We start from the raw sequence: 23801 nt of genomic DNA on the forward strand, positions 1-23801 counted from the left end.
TTATTCTAGATGGTTAATTAACCAATATAAAAACGAGTCCTTGTAATATTACTGCGGATTATTTTTAGTTTTACTAATTGACAAGGATTTCAGTTTCATCATTTACGAAGTCTCGTGTGATTCTATGGTGAGAGATGGACAATTAGACGTTCCATGCCAATTTTCATTAGGGGTGAAGAGCGTAGAACGCTGGCACAAGTCCAGTTGGCACGCAATAGAATTGCACATAGACCCCACAATCTCCCCGACCATTTAAACAGAGAGGCAAATATTCAATTCCAGGTCGGATTTATTATTATTTTTTTATTAAAAAGATTAATATTAACCCTTCTTACTAGTCTCTATTTGAAGATCTGCTGGAGATGCCTGCCCCATTCATCGGAATAGTTTTGCAGAAATCCACGCACATGCTGCGGAATGAATTTTGCAGTCACAGACATTTCTGCAACATCTCCTACTTGTGAATGTACTGAGAGAGTCAGGTACCGACTGGAAAGTGTCATGTTCTCAGTGCACCGTAAGCAGGAAAGCGAGCTGTAGCTGTGAAACTGAAAGCCCATCTGCTAGTCCTCATTCAGGCTACTTTACACACTTGCAGCAGAGAATTCCGGCAGGCTGTTCCGTCGCCAGAACTGCCTGCCGGATCCGGCAATCCGGACGCAAACGGATGCGGATCCGTCTCACAAATGCATTGCAATGCCAGATCCGTCTCTCCGGTGTCATCTTGAAAAACGGATCCGTTATAATTTTTTTTTTTTGCATTTTTAAATGTCTGCGCATGCGCAGACCGGAAAGCTGAATCCGTTTTTGCCGGAACACTTAATGCCGGCACTAATACACTTCAATGTAAATTAATGCCGGATCCGACAAGTGATCAGTATTTTTGGCCGGAGAGAAAACTGCAGCATGCTACGGTATTTTCTCAGTCCAAAAAACATAAGAGGGACTGAACCGATGCATCCTGAACGGAACGCTCTCCTTTCAGAATGCATTAGGATAAAAGTGATCAGTTTTTTTCCGGTATTGAGCTCCTGTGACGGAACTCAATACCGGAAAACAAAAACGCTAGTGTGAAAGTACCCTATATACACCAATAAAGTGCACCCTGTACTTTTCCAGGAGGGCGTATATAGTCAGAATTCAAGCATCACCACTAGCACAGAAACAGATGGTTAAAGAGCACCTGTACACAGAATCAACCGCATTAAACCAAGCAGCATACTGCCTGGCAGGGTCGACCCTCAGTGCATCTGGGCTCCTCAGCTTTAGGGCTCATGCACACGACCGTATGTATTTTGTGGTCCGCAAAAAATACGGATGACGTCCCTGTGCATTCCGTATTTTGCGGAACGGAACAGCTGGCCCCTGATAGAACAGTACTATCCTTGTCCGTAATGCGGACAATAATAAGACATGTTCTATTTTTTTGGCGGAACGAAAATATAGACATATGGAAACAGAATGCGCACGGAGTAACTTCCGTTTTTTTGTGGACCCATTGAAAAAAATAAAAACGGAACGGACACGGAAAGAATATACGTTCGTGTGCATGAGCCCTTACTGTGCTGGCCATGCACCTCTCTCATTTGCATAAACATTTATTTAATTTTTTCTTTGGAACAATGCAACCAGTTTTACAAGACAGATATTTTAACCAGCAGGATAAACCCTACAAGGCAGTAGGGGTTGACCCTCCTGACAGGTGCTCTTTAAGAAAGTCCAATATCTTGTGAAAGCCGCGGCCTATGAATATACAATTACACAACTCAAAAAGGGCACGGCCACACGTGGCATATACTGGTTATTAAAAAAAATATATAAAAAAAAAATGTACATACTGACGGACATTTCAGCAATGGGATCATTTGTACATCTCTTGACGTACAGATTTTGTAAGACTACAACATGTGCTGTCTATTTCCATGTGAAATCTGTGGCAAGTCTGCATGTAACTTTTGGACCCATGGCAAAACCTGTAATGGATTTTCTGCCACAAAAATATGCTACGTGTTGTCATACCCAAGAGTTTTTCTGGAAAATTTTCTCAGGATACGGTATCATTAACAGATTAGTGGGGTTCCGACTCCCAGCACCCCTGCCAATCAGCTGCTTGAAGGGACCATGCCGCTGGGACGATAGTATACCGAGCACAGTGCCATATATTCAATAGTGGCCGTCCCATTTACATGCATAGGACTGACTGAGAAAAAGACAATGGGACCGATGGAAATTATGTCACAGGCCGAGGAAGAAGAAGTGACAGCCCTCACTAGAGTGCCACGGCGCCTTCTAGCTGCTGACCGGCATGGTGCCCGAGGACCGGTCATCAACTCCTTTAGTTATATGGAAGATATGTAGAAAAGTACTGACTCCAACTCAAGCTTCAAAATAAAAATATGACAGAAGGACGATGAAAACACCAAAAAGCATGACGTTACCATGATTTTACTACTGTAAATGTGCTAATACTAAAGTATACATTAGCCATTTATGAAGGAGCTGGACTTGGAGAGTGGAAAAATAGTGGAGTCGGAAACTTGGCTTAATGACTCTACAGCCCTGGAGATATGTCCTTGCACAGATGGCACTTCCACATGACCTTAAGCATCAACATACCAACAAACAAGGGGGTACATATCAGAGGCAAGCCCTCAAAAAGCAGGCCCAGCTCTGATTAGTCTCATTCAATTTCCCGTTGGGTGGCAAAATCCTAAGTCGACTCCCATCTGTAAAGGTAATCTTTGCTACCAAAAAAGGGGGTACAAAATTGGTCCCTCTGTACAGGGAGGGGAGGAGAGCGTCCACTTTTACGTCTGCTATGGGACCCTTCTATTCTATGTATGTCGCTGCCTCAATATGATGTACTTACTGCAGATTGTCTGTCCTAGTGCCCAATTGTGGACCAAACATCTGTGCCAGTTAACAGTGCCCATTCTCAATGACATAAACCTCCCATCACTACTCGGTCGGTGTGTAACACCGCTGAGGGTTAATACTTCCTAAAGTGGGAAAAAATAAGGAGCCGCACAAAGATCCAGTCTAAAATTAGCCGCTCGGTTAATAGGTTAGAGATTGCACTCTGACATTTGGGAAGGAAGTATTATATTGTCTGCTGGTCATTGAGTAACATTAGTAGAAGACCCAGCGCTAAACTGCCAGTGTGACTTCCGGTGCATTCCCAAACCCCGGCCTCAGATAGCAGACTATTTAAAGCTGGCACGTTGGCACAGACAAGTGAAAAGTGATCTAGGAAGCAAAGGATCTGTGCTGAGCAAGAAGATTCATACATGGTGCTGCGCCAGCTTTAGACAAGAGGAAGAAGGGGAGCCACAAAAATACATCATGGCCCACAGGCTTATTACTAGAGAGCAGCGTCACACAGTCTGCTTATCTCTGGTTATCAGGACAAGGAGCTACAGAGAGCCGGGTGACAACCACTATGGGTTATACGGTCATGTTCCATAGTGTTATCAATATATACCATTGAAAAACCGGGTAACACACCCTTACAGCTACACGGACAGAAAATTGCGCAGCAGAACTGCGGGCAGAAACTCCACAGCCCGTACAGTCGCAGCAATGTCTTATCAAAACTGGTGCAAAGGAAAAGTGATTTAGTTGCCCATAGCAACCAATTAGATTCCACCTTTCATTTTTTTAGAGCTCCTTTGGAAAATGAAAGGTGGGATCTGATTGGTTGCTATGGGCAACTAAGCCAGTTTTCCTTTACACCAGTTTGGATAAGATTTCCCTCCTTGAGATTAAAAAATAAAAATGTCATCCACACACTACGGAAAACTTCTGCAACAGAATCCACATAGAACAAGACCTGCGATGCGGATTTTATACACGTCAATTCGTGCTGAGGATTTCACCATTTCCTAATCAGACCGTGAAATCAGCAGCAAACCACAGATTTATGTAAACTGGTGGAAAGGAAAACTGGCTTAGTTGCCCAGAGCAACCAATAAGATTCCACCTTTCATTTCCCAAATGAGCCTCTGACGAATGAAAGGTGAAATCTGATTGGTTGCTAGGGGCAAGCATTAAAACCAGCACTACAAGTCAATTTACCACAGGTGCGGGAATGCCGCTTTAAAATCTCGTCCACTTTGCTACCACTGTAGGAATTTCGGCACATATGTTGAAGATTTAAAAAGACTGCAGTTTGAAAAGTCTTTCTGTCCCTGGGAAAGTTGGGTGACAAGCCATGGCTGCCATAGCATTTTGTTGTCAGACAGGGGCGAGACTTGCAGGCATTGAGGAGTGTGGGAGTGATATAAATATAAATGGGAGATAGGGGACTGTAGCACTCATGTAGATAGTCCCCGCTCTGGGACCCATCTGACCCCCGGCTACCAGTGACATCAATACGATTTCTATTTCTTAACCTAGATCTCTCATTTGTAAGTAGGAAATGGGGTTTCCTGTATCTATTCACATGGAAATCTAATGCATTTCCATTGTCTCGTGACCTGATCCACCCAGTGTGCGCTTACAGTGCCATCCCTGACAAAACAAGCACGTGAACTGCCTCCCTGCAGACAATTAACCCTTACAACAGGCTACGGCTTTCCCAGTCACTACGCAAACATACATTACGGAGAAATTAGAATCCGCTCTTCGGATAATCTCAGGAGGAAAAAGAAATAAATCATTACTCTACTTGTCAGCAGCATGTGAGCTGTTCATCCATGATTTGAGGGTTTAAACCGTCCGATGCAATATATAGCAGATCATTGTGACAAGACCCTTATTGTCTTGCTGCAATACCAGGCACAGCCATGTGAAAAAAGTGGCACTGTTTCAGGAAACACTTTTCTCATCCAGGAAAAACCCCTGAAGAGATGGGCCTATGAACAACATACATCACCTATCCAAGGGGTGATAAATGTGCGATTGCTGGGGGGCTGACCAATGCCCCACCGCAATCACTAGCATGGGGTCCTCGTGTCCCTCCATTTGAATGGAGCACTGGCTCTGGTACCGTCTATGGGAATGATGGAGATAACCAAATGCAGTACTTTTTTTTCCTTCTTTCTCCAAAAATAGTAGCGGGACCCTGGTAATGACATTGTGTAAAGATCAGCACCCAAGTACAATAACTGAGGGCGGAATACTGGCAGATATGTAAACCACTTAGGAAAATATTTCTTTTTCAAAAGGTGTTGAATCTAATGTGGTCTTCAGCCACCGTACTGCCAAGCTACGTCACTTGGCACATGCAACGTTTTTTGGCTTGGCAGAGATGCCATCATCCAAGGTGTTCTTTGCCTGCATCCCTAGAATACACACAAACTCCCTGAAGAGCAATGGATGGAGTAACCATACTGATACCATAGACTAGATAGAAGTAGTTGAAAACCCTGCCCGTAAGTTGCCGTTCCCTGGGGCAGAGTTTTGGATTCCCCGGTTTTACCAACCTAAATTTTGGCAAGTATGCAGTTGGAGGTTAGTCCTCGCACCGCCTGACACTGGCAGCACTGATTGGATAATAGACTGTGCAAGGTCCCATTTCCAACTGGTAACACCCATTAGGTCATTCATTGCAAACTGCTAGTTATTCATTCATACCTTCTAGCAAGAACAATAAAGGAATGGTGCATCACAGTCATAAAGAATAGATGCTCCAGAACGGTTATTACATGGGAGATGCCAGTAAGACATGTCAGGAGAGGTGACAGGTCCTCTTAAAGAAGCAACATTTTGGACAATAGTAGTTTGGGAGTTGTGAATTCACGGTATGTCAACCAAGTTATATACAGTAACACTAGAGATTGAGTTGTGTAGTCAGGAATTATGGGACACTGGTCACGGGGACTTATCTGGTCTTTTGTGTATGGCTTTCTCATGTCCTACTTGTCAGCAGCCACCTCTGACTGCGATAACTGAGCTCAAAGGATTTCCTCATTTTGAGGTGGTCAATAAATGCGGCTGCCGATTCATATCATAATCGGCATACAGACCCAGACAAAGAAGGACTCTATAACGGGGAGGACTGTCTCCACTGGATGTAGCTATGTTCTTCCTTGACACCGTTATTTATTGCCTCTTCAGATGTTTCATCTTACAATGTCATTTGTCATGTTTATGACCAGGTGACTCTACACCAGAGCTGTAATTACGTTTAGTCTATCCCAGATCCACATGAATCTGGGCCATTATAGTAAGGTGGTCGCACCTGGTTTTCTGCAGCTCTGAGGAAGCCTCAAGGACATGGAGGGGGGGGGGGGGGTTACGGAATCTGATTCACAGCTCTGGCATGGTCAGCCACGTATAACCATCATGAACAATCAGGCTCTAATATTTGGGCTTAATAGATGGGAGTTATAAAACGTGGCTACATCCAATTCTCGTAGAGCCCAATCTGCCCAGAGGTCCCAAAAGGCCGTCATTACAGGGCTCTCTATGGAATCAGTCAGACTGGCTCCTAGGTTCAACAATTTTTTTTGCCACGCCAGCTCTGAGGTTTCTTTTATAGCAGGTAGGAGGGGGGTGTAGACTGGGTGGGCCGAGGAGTTTAGAGAGATTTATATTTTATGTGCTGTTAAAAAGACAGCAATGCCTTTAGGGCTACTATTATTCCATAAAGTTATAAAAATGGCATAATCTGAAAAGCAAATATTTCATTTATCCAAAGGGTCCCCTGAGATCTACGCATTTTTGCTGTTCTCAGGTTATGATCCAACTTCCATTTTTTGGGACTAAATAAAGCTCTCTGGCTCGAGCTAATAAAACATATGTAGTAGCCATATAGTGATGTACTATAGGGGTCCAATGCGTTTCAGTAGGGAAAACTTACAACAGCACGGGGCTCTAATGTCCTAATATGCACAGTTTTAGGTTCCCAAGCACTGATTTGAGGAACCGCATCTGCAGGGGGGTTAATTGTGTTCTACAATACAGTCCACCATCAACCTGTCTGCATATGTGGTCCCTAGGATGAACTCTATCCTATGTACACAATTAGCGCCTCCAATGATGGCTAACCTCCGGGACTCCAGCGGTGGTGAAACTATGACTCCCAGCATGACCCATTCATTTTAATGGACTTCTGAGAACAGCCAAGCAAGTGTATATCTTGGGAGTCGTAGCGCTTACAGGAGCACCAGTGCCTTCTCAACCAGCTGATCGTGAGGGGCCTGGGTGTCAGGACACTCACTGATCAGATACGGAGTACCTATCCAGAGGAAAGTCTCAATTTTTTTTTTTACAAAAAAAGAAAACCCAAAACACAACCATTACCCATCCATTCAATCCTCCACAGGTCCCAACCACTTGTACAGTGATGACGTCACATACATCTGGTCCTGGCCTGAGCAGTGATACTTGCATGTACAGAACATAATGTCATCGCTGCAGGATTGGCAGGAACCAACGGAGGATTTAACGGGTAGTGGTTACCGTATTTCTTTTTGTTTTGTACCATTTCCAGGCAACTTTCTTAAAATCCCAAACAACCCTCCTTTGAATAAGGAATTATTTCATAAGACCATCAGTTTTTAAGTAGAAGCTGGATTGGCTTCTCTTACCCCTGGTAATCCGCTGTTATGGCCAGGAGAAGCAGTGTCTGGAAATTAAATGTTATACACCAGACATTAAAGTAAACAGTCACCTATTTCAAATGTAGTCTGACTAGGTCTGTCAAAGTTAGAGGTCCTCTTTGGCAGCCCTCCAAGTAGGCAGTCATCGATAGTGTATGGCAACGTGTTGTCTGACAACAAGTCTCAGGCAAGTCACACAACCAAAAATATTTGTGTACAACTCAAACTTCAGAGCAGTAGTTAGCCAACTCACACAAACGTTGCGGGCAAGTCATGTAACTTGAATAGTCTATGATGGCTAAGTTGTGTCAGGAACTGGGACCCAAACTGATGTCCGAAATAACAGTACAGGAGTTATATGGCATCTGCCATGCCAGAGAAGTCTGCAAACTTCCCAAGAAATGTGAGATCATGAATTCCAGAGGAACAACATATACCCCTCAAATATTGATTCCAACCAAAAATGACCTCCACAAATTGCTAAAAGAAGAGTATTAGAAGAATATAATGAAATACCAAGGAGTTGATGGACTATCTTTAACGTGAAATCTACAAGTCAATGCTAACCATAAAGCACAGGTTTATGAGAAACTAAAAGTTGGCCAGAAATGGCATAATATACCAGCAGACTAGTAACACCCCATGGCGGAGGTTATTCCAGATAATCCAGCTTCCAGCCCGCTTCTGCCGCTACAGCCACATGAAACATCACAGAAAGCTCATAAAGTCCCAGGGAAAGAATCACAGATCATGTGCAAATTGAGCCAGGGGGGAGCAGAAAGTTGTTTAACATCCCCTAAAACTCCTTTCCAAATTGTCTTTTTCCATCCGCAAATGCCAGAAATCCTTTTACTATTAACTACAGCTTAATGTGTCCTGTTTTCATAAATGCTGATGTTGGACTTGCTTTTTTAACAAGTAGAACTATATAAACAAGGCAATCCTGCCCAAAAACTTCCATTACTCCAATGTTTCCAAAGAGGAAACTGAAAAAATAAACGTCTGCTAAGGTCCTCAGAAAGCGTATTAAAGTAAGAGCACCTGCAGGGCTGTCGATGCCTACTGGTAGCAAAACAGTGGAAAGAGCGGCACACCTGAGCCTTGCGGCTCAGGCACATCCAGAACTTTGATCCAGGTGCCTGAAAGAAGTTCCCGGAATCAAAACAAGTTTTTGGGCCATTTTCAGGTTCATAAGTTTGTCTGTTTGGCTGCAAAAAAAAAAACAACACAACTTATGTGCCGTAATTCACGGCAAGCTTCCAATCCCGGTCTGTACCATCACAGGAGGACATTGTCCACATTCATTGGTATCAAGTACTTGGTTCTGAAGCCTGAAGAAGGCCAACATAGTGATTGATAGCATTCTCTGTGTAAAGCCTCATGCACACGTCCGTGGAACACGGACCACGAGATACCGGCCTGGATTCCTGCTGAGTGCCGGAGCGCACGGCGTCATTGGTTGCTATGACGCTGTGCGCTTCGTGCCGCCGCCGCTGTACAGTAAAACACTTGTATGGTCTATACAGGAATCCACGGACATGTGCATGAGGCTTAAGTGTGTATACATGGATAGCTGTCTGTCACTAATAAACACCACCCCTAAATGTATAAAATTACAAGATTCACTGAATCTTTTCCCAAAAAAAACTATACAATCAATCTGCTCAGCTCCTCCAGCTCTATAAAATGCTGCCTGCAGATTGTACTGCATTTTGTGGCGACAGGTCCTCTTTAAAAAGAGACAGTCACCTCTCCTCACAAGTGTGTTTTGAGTATACGTGCATTCCCCATAATATAAAAATTCTAGAGCATCTGGTCTTATAAATTTTATAAATCTGCGGTGTACCGTTCAGTTGTTCCTGTTAGAAATACATGACTAAGTCAACAACCGGGTGTTGCCATTTGGGGGCGAGTCCCTACAGTCTGACCTTGTCAAATTAGTGCCTGTGTAGGGAACTCCAACGAGAATGGCAAGACCCAGTTGTCAAATTATTAAGTTTTTATTTTTTTTGGAGGAACAACAATGGAGCACAATATACAGTTCTCAAAAAAAGATGCTCCCGAATGGTTACTGCATAGGTAATGTAAAGATTTACTGAAAGACATGTCAGAAGAGCTGTGAAATCCATCTATCTTTATCCATTTGCTAATTCGCACTGGAGATCGGGAGTTTGCTTGCTAAATAAGGGACTCCATATACATTAAAGGGTTATTCCTCTAGATAGGCCTTCAATATCAGACTGGTGGGGGTCCGACTCCCACCGAACAACCGTTTCAGAGTAGCTCTGGCGGTGGAACTACACATCTCCATCTGTTGTGTGGTGCTCCTACTGAAGTAAATGGGAGCAGCGCTTCCAAGCTCCATCTAACTGCACAATGGATGGAGCCATGTAGTTCCAGTGCTACCGATTGCTGACGGTGCAGGGTGTTGGACCCGCAATCATCATATATTGATAGCCTATCCTGAGAATAGGTCACCTGATAGGGAATCATAAAAGAAGTTTGTTATGGGATTCCCTGGTTCATAAAATAAGACATGGGACTTTACATTTGAAGCACTCTTCTGTTTAGAGGCAGGATGATGCAATCTGAGGAGCTAAACCGGCCTGTGCCAGGGTATAATTACATAAAAAACAGTCAGAACTCAGAATACGGAGTTAGGGCCGCTGCCAGCAAGTAACCACAAACATGTAGGCATTTCCATTTTAGCTCAGCTTTCAAGAGAAAAAACTGTAAAAAGGAAACATTCATACACAATGTAAAAAACACCGACACCAACAAAAGAGCATCAAAAAAAGGATACCAAAAATTAACTAAGAAAATACAGACTTCACTAAATCAGATTAGAAATTATCTCCTAAAAATATGGCAATGTTTGAAGAAAACCAGGGTCCCACATATAGTAAAATTAGGATTGCAACACACCACATCTTCATACACATGTGCTAAAGCATAGGCGTCATTTCTTTCTTGGCGGACATTTTGTCAAATATATTAATCTCTTAAAATGGCTGAATCACATTTTTTTGTCCTAATCTCCAAACAATCTTTAAAGAGCTTTTCCAGGATTATTTTATTGATGGTCTATCTGATCTTTGGGTATCAGACAACCTGCCCCCCTAACGATCAACTGTTTCAGTGTAGCTCCAGCGCAATAGGGCTATCCATTGTGTGGCGGCAGCACTGCTACCACTGACTTCAATGGGAGTAACCCTGCAGTAACCTGCGCCGTCCACCACACAATGGATGGAGCTGTCCGTTCCAGTGCAGACTTCCAGCAGAGCAACTCTGAAACAGCTGATGACCTAACGTGTGAGTTGTTGGACCTCCGCCAACTAGATAATTATGACCTATCTTGAGGATAGGCCATCAATAACAAGATCCTGGAAGATCACTAAGGCCCCATTCACAAAACCATTTTTTTGAAATTGGATGGGGACCCATACATTTTAATGGAGCTAAAAAAAAATGCAAATGCACCCTTAGGGCAATTCAGTTTAGGTTGGAAAATCTGTGCTGTCAATTTACCACTCCTGTGTACAAAACTGACCTTTAATTAGCTCCAATAAGCCATCTACAGGTCAATCTGCAGAGGAAATTTGTAGCCGACCATAAAGTAGCATATCAGCAACAATCAGATCAAATTCTCCTTCCATCCACCAGGTCCATAAGGTTTGGCAGTAACTATATATCATTTTACCGCTTTATAGAATGGGAAGACTTGACCAAAAGTGGGACTTCACTTTAAAAAGGACCTGTTGCCTCTTCAGTTTTAGTAAACACATGCATTCCCTATGTAATAATTCTGAAGCATCTTTTTTATAGCTCTGTACAGATGCTCGGATATTCATCCTGAATATTTATGAACAAACAAACTGGGTGTTACCATTTCCCTTTCCCTCAAAAGGGATGTGTCCCTACATTCTGGCACTGGCAGCACTGATTGGACTATGTAGAGAAAAAAAAAACTGATCCAAAGAATAACATCCAGTAATCTGTTATTTCTCTTAATGTACGAATAAACTAAGGAACGGCATAAAGTAAATTTAAAAAAAATATATACTCCAGATTTCATGAATAATTTGTATAACAGAAATATCAGCAGGCTACAGTGGTTAAGGATCCTCTCCAACCATGTAGACATGTGGCCGCCTACCTGGTGTTCCCCAGATGTCGCAAAACTACAACTCCCAGCACGCCCTGAGAGCCGAAGGCGCTTTACAAACATCATCATCACCCACTGTCTCCAATGGAGCTCACAATCTAAATTCCTTATCAGTATGTCTTTGTATGTTCTCCACGTGTTTGCGTGGGTTTCCTCCAAACGCCATGCAGATATTGTCCTTGGTCCTCTTCGAACCTAGACCCCAGTGCTAACCACTGAGCCACTGTGCATCTACACTAAAGGTCAAAACCTAAAGTCAGAGAATAGAGGCCAGGTTTCATTGTCCATGGGTAACAAGATTAACCCTATGTAGTTGGGTTCTCCATCATAAGATGTTGCAATTCAGGATGTGTACACCTAAACAAGCTTCAGGTCACTGATCACATATAATAATTTACCCACTTTCACTATTAACCAAATCAAACCCTGATCACCCACAAATGCAATAATGTTAGGAGGGGGAAGCCAAGGAAGTAAGGTTGGCTAAGCACAATTATTAGCACATCAAAGGGAATGTCACTCGCAGACCCGAGGAGTTAGTGTGCTATTGTGCCTTCATCACCTAGTTCTTCCTGTTCTCTGTAGCCCAGACCTCCACTACAGTCCTAAAGGGTTTGCTCAAGATTCTACGTGGTCTGAAGGCCCAACCAAATGGTCTAGAGAAAGCAGATCAAAGGGCAAGTGCAAATCAGCACAACAGCTAATCTAATGACGGACAAAGTCTATGGTAATTCTGTAGCTATCATAAACACATGATAAATAAGGCATAAACGCTATAGATTATAAACAGTCCTGGAAGTATAGGCTCACCACAGATTGTCTTTCCATTTGCAAATTGCATCATTTGCTTTGACCTTATACATCGACTTATAATCAGAATCTCTACACGTACAAGGAGGGACTACCTGATATATTTGTGTTCTTCTACATCCATTTAATATAAAATATGAATAATGAAAAGTTTACACATTTGAGCTTTGGGGCTCAACTAAGTGCAAAGAACACCTGACAAAATACTGTATAAATATACATAACCATACTTATAATGAATCTCACTCAAGATAGGGGCTGATGGTCACATTTCTAGGCCTACAGACAAGTGACAGAATGCCAGACCTTCGGCTGATCTATTGGACAAACATCAAAATCTCAGTGGAGTGGCCGTGAGTGACAGAACCACCACTGGGTCATAATATCTACATGGGACATGTGGGTTGCCTAATCCTCAGGAGTCGGGCCCATCTGGTTGAAGACAAACCTTTCTACCATTCTATTATCCTATAGAAAAACTTAGTGACTCCACCAGTTAATGATACATGAAGAGACAAAGCATAACAGGCAAGACAGATCAGAGCTGCAATCTGCCCCCATGCAGTTCACCTTGATCCTCAACCCTGATGCTACATACTGTATATACCCATTATAAATTGGTATCCTAGCAACATAATAACATTGCCTATCACGTGCTCCTGTCAGCAAGGGTAATACAGATCTCTAAGAAGATAAGACCAATCTTAAATCAACATTCTGCCACTTCCAATATCTCTTCTGACACTTGCAAATGAAGATTTTCTGAACTGGAACTTCAAAGACTCCAATTAAACACCAAATGCTTAAAAAACGTTGGGAGACATTGAAATAGTTAACAAGAGTTGTTACATCTGAGCGGTTTCTGTGATTGTCAATCACATCTATAGCCATTAAACTCTACTTGCCCTACATCACAGAGGGTCCCGACTGGATTTTCAAATTAAGCCCCATTTTGGGAAGGTAGTGGAACTGGAGCCTAACATTTTGTAGGTCAATATGTCCAGAACATGATCCAACTTTGCCAATACTCAAGTGCAGGGGTGTTCAACCTGGGGGCCACAATAACTTGTGTGGTACTCAACCATTAGGGCTCAGACACTGAAATGCTCATCCGTTCCCATAACTCTCAATCCAGAGTGGAGATCGCTTCCCACATACACGGGCACCTTGTCTCTGGTGTGCCAAACGGGGGAGAAGCAGACCATACTTTGGACAGGCAAGAGTAGCACAACCATTTATCAGATATTTAAGGCATATATTGTTGATATGCTATTAGTGTATCAGATGAGAAAACCATTACCGCCCCTGACAGTGTGGCCCTTAGACCAAGAAAAGGTTGTGCACTTGTGTTCTAGAGCTATCCAACTCAGACTGAAAACTCAAGCAAGCACCACCATATCCCAATACCAGGTTTCTGGTCGATGGGTCTTATTAATGATGAGGGACATTTGGTTAAACCTGTTCATTTGTGGTGACATGGTCTTTTACAGACCTCTGCAAGAAACTGGTAGAGCAGGACTTGTTATTAGAAGTTTTACATTACCACAATGGAATATAATAGCTTAAATGCCAATGGAGCACAAAAAAAAACCTTTTGTTAACTTGATGCTCAAAGTGTCCACTATGTATGGCCACCTAGATCTGGATTTATAAAACACAATGAGAATGCTAGTACCAGTTCTAAGTTCTCTTGTTCTACCATCTTAAGGATTTTGACACTAGCAATGGGAAAAAAATAAGGAGACTGTAAGGCAAGCTGTGGCATATGCCATCTTCCTACAGGCTTATTAGGGTGGAGTGTAAAGCAATCTCTGCTTTCTTGTCCATGTCGATGAACACAGCAAGACAGAAGTATAACCTGTGGATATAAGTGCAAGCTATGCATCCTGTAGGAACCACGTAGATCATAAACAATATGAAGCCCTATTCCTGAAGACATATCATGTGCAAAACTCATACAAATTTGATGGAATGAGTAGACTATATGTTGACACGCAAACTTGTACACCATCAAGAGTTTATTACATTTCCTTTCACACCTCGAGTCATAAAGAAAGCATAGTCTATAAGGCAATACATCCTAGAAGGTCAAGAGAGCATAGATAATGGAAAACACATTATTACTAATAGTACAAAAAAAAAAAAAGCCACAAGACTCTTGTATAACCGGTTATATAAGCTATGAAGCTAAAATAAGAAAAAAGTGCCTATTCATATAATATAAAAAAAATATATATATATATATATATATATATATATATATATTTTAGCAAAATGATCACATTAAATTGTAGCCTTATACAACAATTCTTATCAATAGACAAAATTAAGAACCAAATCCCCCTCGTGATCATCAGACCTAAAGACGAACAAAAAAAATGCTGCAGTGCTGGAAATATTTCAATCTACTAATGACACTAAAATGTCAATCAGTAGACAAACACCGTCACTAAACACAAATACACCTAATAGGTTAAGTACCGTATAACCACGCAATTGGGCTCTGCTCAGTCCCTAAAATTGGCTCGTGCAAAAGGACTCCAGGTAACCCCAATGTGAAGCAATGCTGTAAAATAATCACCCACCTTGATAAAACATCAATATGCTACATGTCCTCAGAACACAAGACTATACACAAAATCACATCAAAAGCAACAGATGATACAAAGCAATAGAAAAACCTACCAGTGATATCAAACCAGATGGAGACAGGGGCTCTAAGCGATTTTGGGATGCCAATATTAAAGAGCATAGTGTCTGTGGCATCAGAATGGGTCCTTTGAGGAAGGCGCAGGAGGCTCATGTCCCTATGCTTAGGGACTTGCAGTGCCAAACCTCACTTCTTAACTTATCCATTATTCTAAGTGGTTCAGGGAGAGACCTGCACGGTCACCTGCATTAGAATGGACAACCCGGTGTCTGGCTGGATGACACCCCAGCAACGGTACTGAAATGCTCATATATGACAGAACCAATTGTTTCAACGCAAGAATCATTAGACCTGAATCTTCATTAAGTCTTTTTAACCTCTTCATGGAAAACAAAAAGTGGCTACAGGTTTTAAGTGGTTATTGGAAGGACAAAGAGCTCGGATGCATTAATCCAGAGGCCAGGACAGCTGGACACTGACCAAGAGCTATTTTTTACGATTCTATACCCTTTTCCAGGGTTCCTTTATTTGCCGGACAGAGCCCCACATTCTGTCTTTGAATCGACCCAGATGAACGCGTTTAAACCTGCCAGATTTAGGAACAAACGTATAGGGATATAAAAAAAAAAAATATATATATATATATATATATATTTTATTTTATTTTTTTTCTCTAACCAGTAGGGACTTTATTATTTCTAGCACAATTATCTATTCTCCGGAAACAAGTAACGTTAAAAAGCTTTTCAGGGACATAAGTCCTAATCACAAGACGTTCTCTTAGTTGATCTTGGGAACCTTGGCCGATATAGGTGGGGGAGGCATACATATTTTTTACACTGGACAACATATTTAGGTGCCCCCAGATCTTCCCATCACCTATAGCAGAATTGAGAGGCAAACTGCAAATATTACCAAGAAGCCTTGACTAGTATGACATTATACAGCTAAGGATCCATAGGTTTAGTGAATTCATTTGAGCTCTCTTAGGGCAATTAGATCCCACAGTAGAAATAGAGGTATTCACCACAATAGGGCCCTTGTAAGTGCTATGAGCTGCATAATGAAATCCATAATGTACTACCAGGCTGGACAATCACAAGTAGCCAACGTTCTCAGACATTGGCCACCAGTACCCAACACACTGGCTCGTTTTCTGTTGAGGCCTATAAAAGTTCTTATTGCTGGGGCCCTTAAAAAGTCAAATTGGTATACTCTGACAGAACTGTTCTGACCACACATTACTGGTTTACTTTGTCGTATTCCCTGCTGGCTCTTACTTCTACCAAATGTTTCAAATCTTCAATAGTGGCTTCTGAACTGTGGACAGTATTTTGGCCATTTTGATATACTGGATCCACATCCGATTAACACCACTCTACGTTACAATCTGGATGAAAAGAATCAACAACAGTTTTTCATCTAATATTATCCGTTGCCATCCACCACCCGTGGTTGGGATCATGGTCCATCAAGTTGACAAACTCGGTTGCTGGTCTCAATAGATATCCCAGCAAATAAATAGAAAGTGGTAATGGAAATATGAAAGTGGATTGTATTATCTTTGAGGTCATGGAGTCAGATTCAGGTAGCTACTAACATCTCCCGGTATCATTGCTTGGTGGAAGAGCATATATGCCTGCTAGGAGCTGACGTGCCAAGAATGGATTACATATCTCAGGCTGAAAATGTCCTCTGTGGCACGAAGTCAAGTGGTCAAACCAGATGTAGCAGAGCCGTGTCGGGCATTTACCTCCGTGAAGGCCATAGCATTTGTACAAAGTGGTGATACACGACGACGACAATCCAGTACGTTTTTTAAAAACCTAATAACACGTGATCCTAATGGCTGCATAACAATAGGAGGATACCCTTAATGGATGCTACTCAGTGAAACCATATACAATGCCAGGCTCTACCTCGACGAGGAATGGGAAGATCAAATCTTTATCAGAATCTACAGCAAAAAGTGAGATAGTTTAACCTTATGTCACCAGCGAACATGCGGCCCACAGCATAGAAGGCACTTAAGGAGGCAACATTTTTACCCAGTGCATAGAAATACAAAACCTTTATAGACAACGGTGATCAATGCACCAACAGTAAGGCAGCCGCAACCTCCTCCGCGCCACAGCCCACATTGCATCGCTCCAGCATTAATTTGCTATAGGCATGGAACCCTCATGGTCATTTCCTGTGCTAATGGGCACCATATGTTATTGTCTAATTGTCGTCATAAGGACATCAAAAATTCATTTACAATAGGAAAACTGTCAAGAGTCCGATATATAACTGCTGGAAAAAACAACTGGCTATCGACATCAAGTGTTCATGCAGCTTATCGAGAAGATTACATGCAAAAAAAAGAATAATGAAATCTACCTAGATTAACTATTGCTGCACAATTACAGATAGGAATAGAAATGATAACAAAGCAACTGCAGATGGTAAGCTCCTATGCATCACCATGTAGATAGGAAGCCTGTATGTAGCACTATAGATTGTAAGCCTGTATGTAGCACTATAGATTGTAAGCTCCTATGCACCGCCATGTAGATAGTAAGCCTGTATGTAGCACTATAGATTGTAAGCTCCTATGCATCACCATGTAGATAGTAAGCCTGTATGTAGCACTATAGATTGTAAGCTCCTACGCACCACCGTGTAGATAGTAAGCCTGTATGTGGCACTATAGATTGTAAGCTCCTATGCATCACCATGTAGATAGTAAGCCTGTATGTAGCACTATAGATTGGAAGCTCCTATGCACCGCTATGTCAAAGGTGAACCTGTATAGATCAGGGATCAGCAACCTCCTAAACTCCAGCTGCTGTGAAACTATAACTCCCAGCATGCACACGTACTCAGCTGTTCTTGTAACTCCCATAGAAATGAAAAGAGGATTCTTGGAGTTGTAGTCTCAGAACAGCTGGATTGCCGGAGGTTGCCAATACCTGCTCAAGATTGTAAGTTCCTATAGACTACTATGTAGACTGTATGCCTCTAGATAGCACTATAGATTGTAAGCTCCGATGCACCACTATATAGACAGTAAGGGTCTATTCACACGTCCGTTGTTTCTTTCCTGATCTGTTCCGTTTTTTGCGGAACAGATCTGGTCCAGATCTGGACCCATTCATTTTCAATGGGTCCTGAAAAAAAACGGACAGCTCAATGTCTGATTTTTTTTTCAGGACCCATTGAAAATGAATGGGTCCAGATCTGTTCCGCAAAAAACGGAACAGATCAGGAAAGAAACAACGGACGTGTGAATGGATCCTAAGCCTAGATGTAGCACTATCCTCTAGATCAGTGTTTCCCAACCAGTATGCCTCCAGCTGTTGCAAAACTACAACTCCCAGCATGCCCGGAGAGCCTTTGGCTGTGCGGGCATGCGGGGAGTTGTAGTTTTGCAACAGCTGGAGGCATACTGGTTGGGAAACACTGCTCTAGATCAGCGATGGCCAACCTGAGGCCCTCCAGTTGTTGCAAAACTACAACTCCCAGCATGCCCACACTGCCTACAGCTATCAACCTACAGCAGGGCATGGTGGGAGTTGTAGTTTTACAGCAGCTGGAGAGCCGCAGGTTGGCCATCCCTGCTCTAGATTGTAAGCTCCTATGCACCACTAAGGTGAACCTGTATGTAGCACTATCCTCTAGATTGTCAGCTTCTATGTTCCATTACTCTCTAAGGCCTCATGCACACGACCGTATGCATTTTGTGGTCCGCAAATAACGGATCCGCAAAATATACGGATGACGTCCGTGTGCATTCCGTATTTTGAGGAACGTCCGTGTGCATTCCGTTATGCGGACAATAATAGGAAAAGTTCTATCTTTTAGCGGAACGGATATGAGGAAATACGGAAACGGAATGCACACTGAGTACATTCCGTTTTTTTTTTGCGGAACCATTGAAATTAATGGTTCAGCATACGGACCGCAAACGGAAATAAAAATACATTCGTGTGCAAGAGGCCTAAATCAGCGATAGTTTCCATTCCTGAACCAAGTAGCCCCTATGCAAGTAAATTACATCCAAAGTAAGGGCTCATGTACACGACCGTATGTCTTTTGCGGTCCGCAAAAAACGGATCTGCAAAAAATACAGATGACATCGTGCATTCCGTATTTTGCGGAACGGAACAGCTGGCCCCTGATAGAACAGTCCTATCCTTGTCCTTTTTTTGCGGAACAGAGAGATATATGTCATTTCCGGGTTTTGTTGCTGCCCGCATGCGGAACTATTCACTTCAATGGGGCCACAAAAAGACCTGAAATTACTCAGTGCGCAAAAAAACTGTCAAACAACGAAACTGACACAGACAAGATACGTTTGTGTGCATGAGCCCCAACGATCACACTACAGCAGTGCGAATACCCCCTCTACAATACAACTTATGATCCGGAACGTAAACTTGTCCGCTCCAATACGTGTGACAAAGATGCTCTAGACTGTAAGCTCCTACGCCTCAAAGTCCAAAGTCTATACCGACTGCTGCGCTATTTTCTTCCTCAAACATTGCAGGATAGGTGGGTGCGAGATTAATAAATGATCACGACTTCCGAGCTCGTGTAGACGGCAGAACAATCTCCATCTACAATTCCATTTGCTCTCCGTCTAATTAGACCCCGAGGAATTGCTTTTCCTTTCAAACTCATGTTTGGAAAAAAAAATAAAAAAATGGCAGAAAGCGATTCAAAGCAAAAAAGCATAGAGAAGACCAACACAAGGCGAACGCTCCGACAAATGACAGTCTTAACTCTTGCATGACCAGTATCAACCATGTAAGACTTAAAAAAAAAAAAGAAACTTAAAAAAAAAAAAACGGGGAAAGCTTGGGATGTGTGGGGGGGGGGGGGGAGGAGTATGGGCCCGGAGCCAGATCCTATTCATAAGCAAATACACAGCACAATTGTTTTATTCATAATCCCGAAGTTAAACAAGTCCCAAAACGTTGGCAGAAAAGAAAAATAGCGCTCATCTGTGGAGCGGCTAGAATAAATATAGGGGAGGGGGGGAATAAATACAGATGTGCCGACCGTGGAAGAATAATGGGGACTTACCTTCTGTTAACCAGGTTTCTTGGAATTGGCTTAAATCCTGAAAGAGATCTGAAAGGGAGAGGAAGAGTGTGAATGCAGGATCCGGCTTACATCTGAACACAGACACTCCCTTCAGCCGTAGACTGTTGGATGCCAATATACGTTCCCTATAAGGGGTTAATGCAAATCTCATCGCCCACAGGAAACCTCAAATTCTATATACCATGCAGCGAAGTCTACCCTTATCGAGACCAGGTTTTAGAGTTCGCACACGGCGCACCTATAGCGTGCATGGGATCACAGGATGCTTATCCCACGTCCGCAGATGCAGCAGAGCCGACTTTGTCATGGAGTAAGCGTCAGCGTGGGAAAACCACAGACGACACCATTTTGGTCAATGACACACCCTGATCTGATAAATATCAATCATCATTGTAGGTTAGTTGTTTTTTTTTTTTTTTTTGCTTGGAGTTTCTAGCGCACCTGCTCCAAATGAGTGAAATTGGCATAAATTTGGCGCAAGTGCATTAGAGCCAAGCCTATTTCAGCGGAAGTGCCCTTTGGGGTTCCCGGGGCGCGGAGAGACGACTTTTGTAAAACACTTTAAAAAGACGTCCAAAAAAAGTGATCCAATTTTCACCCCAATACTGAAAGTGGCGCAGGGCGGCACAAGCCACACAATGTCACACCGACCAAGCACGTGCGACATGATTTGAGTCATTTTCACGCCACAAAACATATAAAACATCGGATGAACGTTCCCCCATCATGTGCCCACCGAAAGCTCTGCGGTCTAGAAATGTGGGACATTAAGGTCCTCGTCACCCTATGTGGCGCAATGCATTTACTAGGAGAGGAGCGTTTTCTACCAGAACGATACAAATCCATGAAGCACATAAAAATACTAAACAATATAACATAACAATAACAAAACAACATTGATTGTGGATCGGGAAAGGTAAATTCACGCTGACAACGTGTCCGTAGAAAAGCAAATATTTGCCCCCCCCCCCCCTCCTTTGTGCCCTTGACAAAAAGGTAAATGTTGACGTTACCTTCAGATTCTTGGGGCGGGAGATCTGCATCCATGAATTTTCTCCTGCCGGCCATACAGTATCGGTCTACGTCTCCATTACCTTGAGGGTTCTACTCGAAATATTGGGAGGGAAAAAAATAAATAAAATCTGAGCGTCAAATTAAAAGTAATGCGGATCGCAGCAAGGCGAGGTTGCATAAGCAATCAGGAGAGGAAGGAAGAAGATCTGGTGGTGACCATTACAGGGAAAGTTGGAGCAAGTAGACAGGAGGAGGAGGAGGAGAAGAGCTGAAGACTCACATTTGTCAGGGTATAAGGCACTTGCTGATCCAGGTAACCTCTCATCCTATGGTCCATTTGTTAACTGTGTGTTGTCATGGAGGATCAGCAGTCTGCAAGGACAGGAAAGAGGAGGGGGGGGGGGCGCATGAATGGAGAGCACAAACATGCATACATAATGAGACCCATTCACAAAAATGCACACAGGAGGGGGGGGGGGGAGGAGAGGGGGAGTGGGGTGTCTAGTCAAGAAAAGCTGTGGCCAATTAGCCATGGATTTAAACCAATAGGACAGTATATATATATTATATATACACAGAGACCAGGTCCGAAACTAAATTCTGGCAATGTATAAGCCCCGGCCGAAGCCTGCAGGACATCCAGGGCCCGGGGGCAGCAAAGGTCCTGCCTACAGAGAATCTTTAGGATTTGTGATGTCACTTTATAAACCTATACACCATCTCATGTTTTTATTTTGAGATTTTTTTATTACTGCCACAAAACAGTTTTCCAAAATTGTTTTAGATACGGTGGCGCTGTCTCACGCCTCAGAGTGGGCCGCGTTACTTGTTTTTTCCCCTAGGAAAAGTGTAACATTTTTCCTTTAAGTATAAAAAGCTTTTTTTTTTATGCATTTTTTTTTTTTTATTGAGTTTAATAAAATTGCACAAAAAAAAAAAAGATTTAAAAACGTCAAAAGTTTTCCAATAAAACGTCAACCCGCTGATTATCGCCACCAGTAAAGATCGCAGCGTCTGTACCCGGCCTTGTCAACTCCCAGCACAACCAGTTTGCCTTTACTGGTTTCCAGCCCTCCAGAAGCCATGCTGCTCTGTCCCAACAAGAACATATGGAGGATGCAACCCCCCCCACCACTACCGAGGGAAACTCCGCTCCAAGAGATCGGCTCAGCCCGCCGCCAGAAGTGCCCGAGATGCCAGGAGCTCTCATGGCTGCCACAGGCGCCAGGATCCACTGCCCATGGCTGCCCAGGGTGTGCTCCGCGCGATCCTCCTCCCTTTACACCCAGCAGATCGCTGTACGCGCTCGGATCCCTCACCTCGGTGCTCTAGCAGCTGCAGGAAGTCTCGGTGGCTGCGATTCGCTTTGCAGGAGAGGGATCGGCAGAGAGGGGAGGGAAGGGAGCCCTGCAGCCCCAGATTTAAAGTGCTGATTTGAAAGGACTTGTTTTTCTCGCAGCTCAGACAGTTGTTTGCCCAGGGGAGGCCGCGATTGGTGAGTTTCCTCTTTCATGGTCTCACATTTCCCCTTCTCTTCTTTTGTTTCATTGAGTTTTTTTGTGAATGAAAGCCAGCCTGAGCGAAGGGAGCCAATCAGCGCGCTCGGCGCCGGCCCCGCCCAGCCAATGGAAGTAGGGGAGGGAACGGCCAGCCAATCAGGGGCGGAGCTGCTCCGAGTTCCATTCAGAACTCTGGCACTCATTCATAAATCGGAGAACAGAGCGGACTTCATTCATGGCGGGAGGAGGAGGAGGGAGCGCAGGGATCTGTGGGGCTCCATGCTTCCCCTCATGTCAACAACCTGTGGAGCACAACGTCCATGTACATGCTACAGGCACTGCCCACTGTGAAAGGGAGGTCCACTTACCTTCATGCTTTTAGGGCTGACAGACCCCTGTGGAGAGCCGTTCTCTGACAGGAGGTTATAACCCCATGTACAGGGTGTAGTGAGTCGCAGACCTGGGCCGTGGCCATGGGTGTAGGAACCCCCAAAAATCTGGGGGGGGGGGACAGCATTTTTGCTCGCCGGGTATATTCTTATTCAGTAAACTGCAAGTTAGGCTACTTTCACACCTGCGTTCGGGTGTCCGCTCGTGAGCTCCGTTTGAAGGGTCTCACAAGCGGCCCCGAACGCATCCGTACAGCCCCAATGCATTCTGAGTGGACGCGGATCCGCTCAGAATGCATCAGTCTGGCAGCGTTCAGCCTCCGCTCAGCAAGTGGATCCGTCCAGACTTACAGTGGAAGTCAATGGGGACGGATCCGCTTGAAGATGACACCATATGGCTCAATCTTCAAACGGATCCGTCCCCCATTGACTTTCAATGTAAAGTCTGGACGGATCCGTCTGAACAACTTTCAGACTTAGTTTTTTTTTTCAAACTATAATGCAGACGGATCCGTTCTGAACGCTAGTGTGAAAGTAGCCTTATTTATATCTTTAAATTTTAAGTGTGTGTGTGTGACACCCCCCCCCCCCCCCCCCACTTACAGTTCTGAAGACTCAGGGGTGCTGGCTGGCTTGGCC

The 23801-nt window shown here is 43.5% G+C and overlaps 1 protein-coding gene across 1 annotated transcript in view; it reads right to left on the minus strand.

The window, feature by feature from the left end:
* ETV4 (ETS variant transcription factor 4) overlaps positions 1–22807 on the minus strand; it is a 45280-nt gene extending 22473 nt beyond the window's left edge. The window contains exons 1-4 of the mRNA XM_040437173.1: positions 22594–22807; positions 21555–21646; positions 21274–21364; positions 20240–20287 (exon numbers count right to left, since the gene is read on the minus strand). Of these exons, the coding sequence (XP_040293107.1) occupies positions 20240–20287; positions 21274–21364; positions 21555–21611 (196 nt within the window). The 5' untranslated portion in view covers positions 21612–21646; positions 22594–22807. The remainder of the gene's footprint in view (positions 1–20239; positions 20288–21273; positions 21365–21554; positions 21647–22593) is intronic.
* Between the last annotated feature and the right edge of the window lie 994 nt (positions 22808–23801).

This window comes from Bufo bufo, chromosome 6 (genome assembly GCF_905171765.1).
Source record: "Bufo bufo chromosome 6, aBufBuf1.1, whole genome shotgun sequence".
Classification (NCBI taxonomy): domain Eukaryota; kingdom Metazoa; phylum Chordata; class Amphibia; order Anura; family Bufonidae; genus Bufo; species Bufo bufo.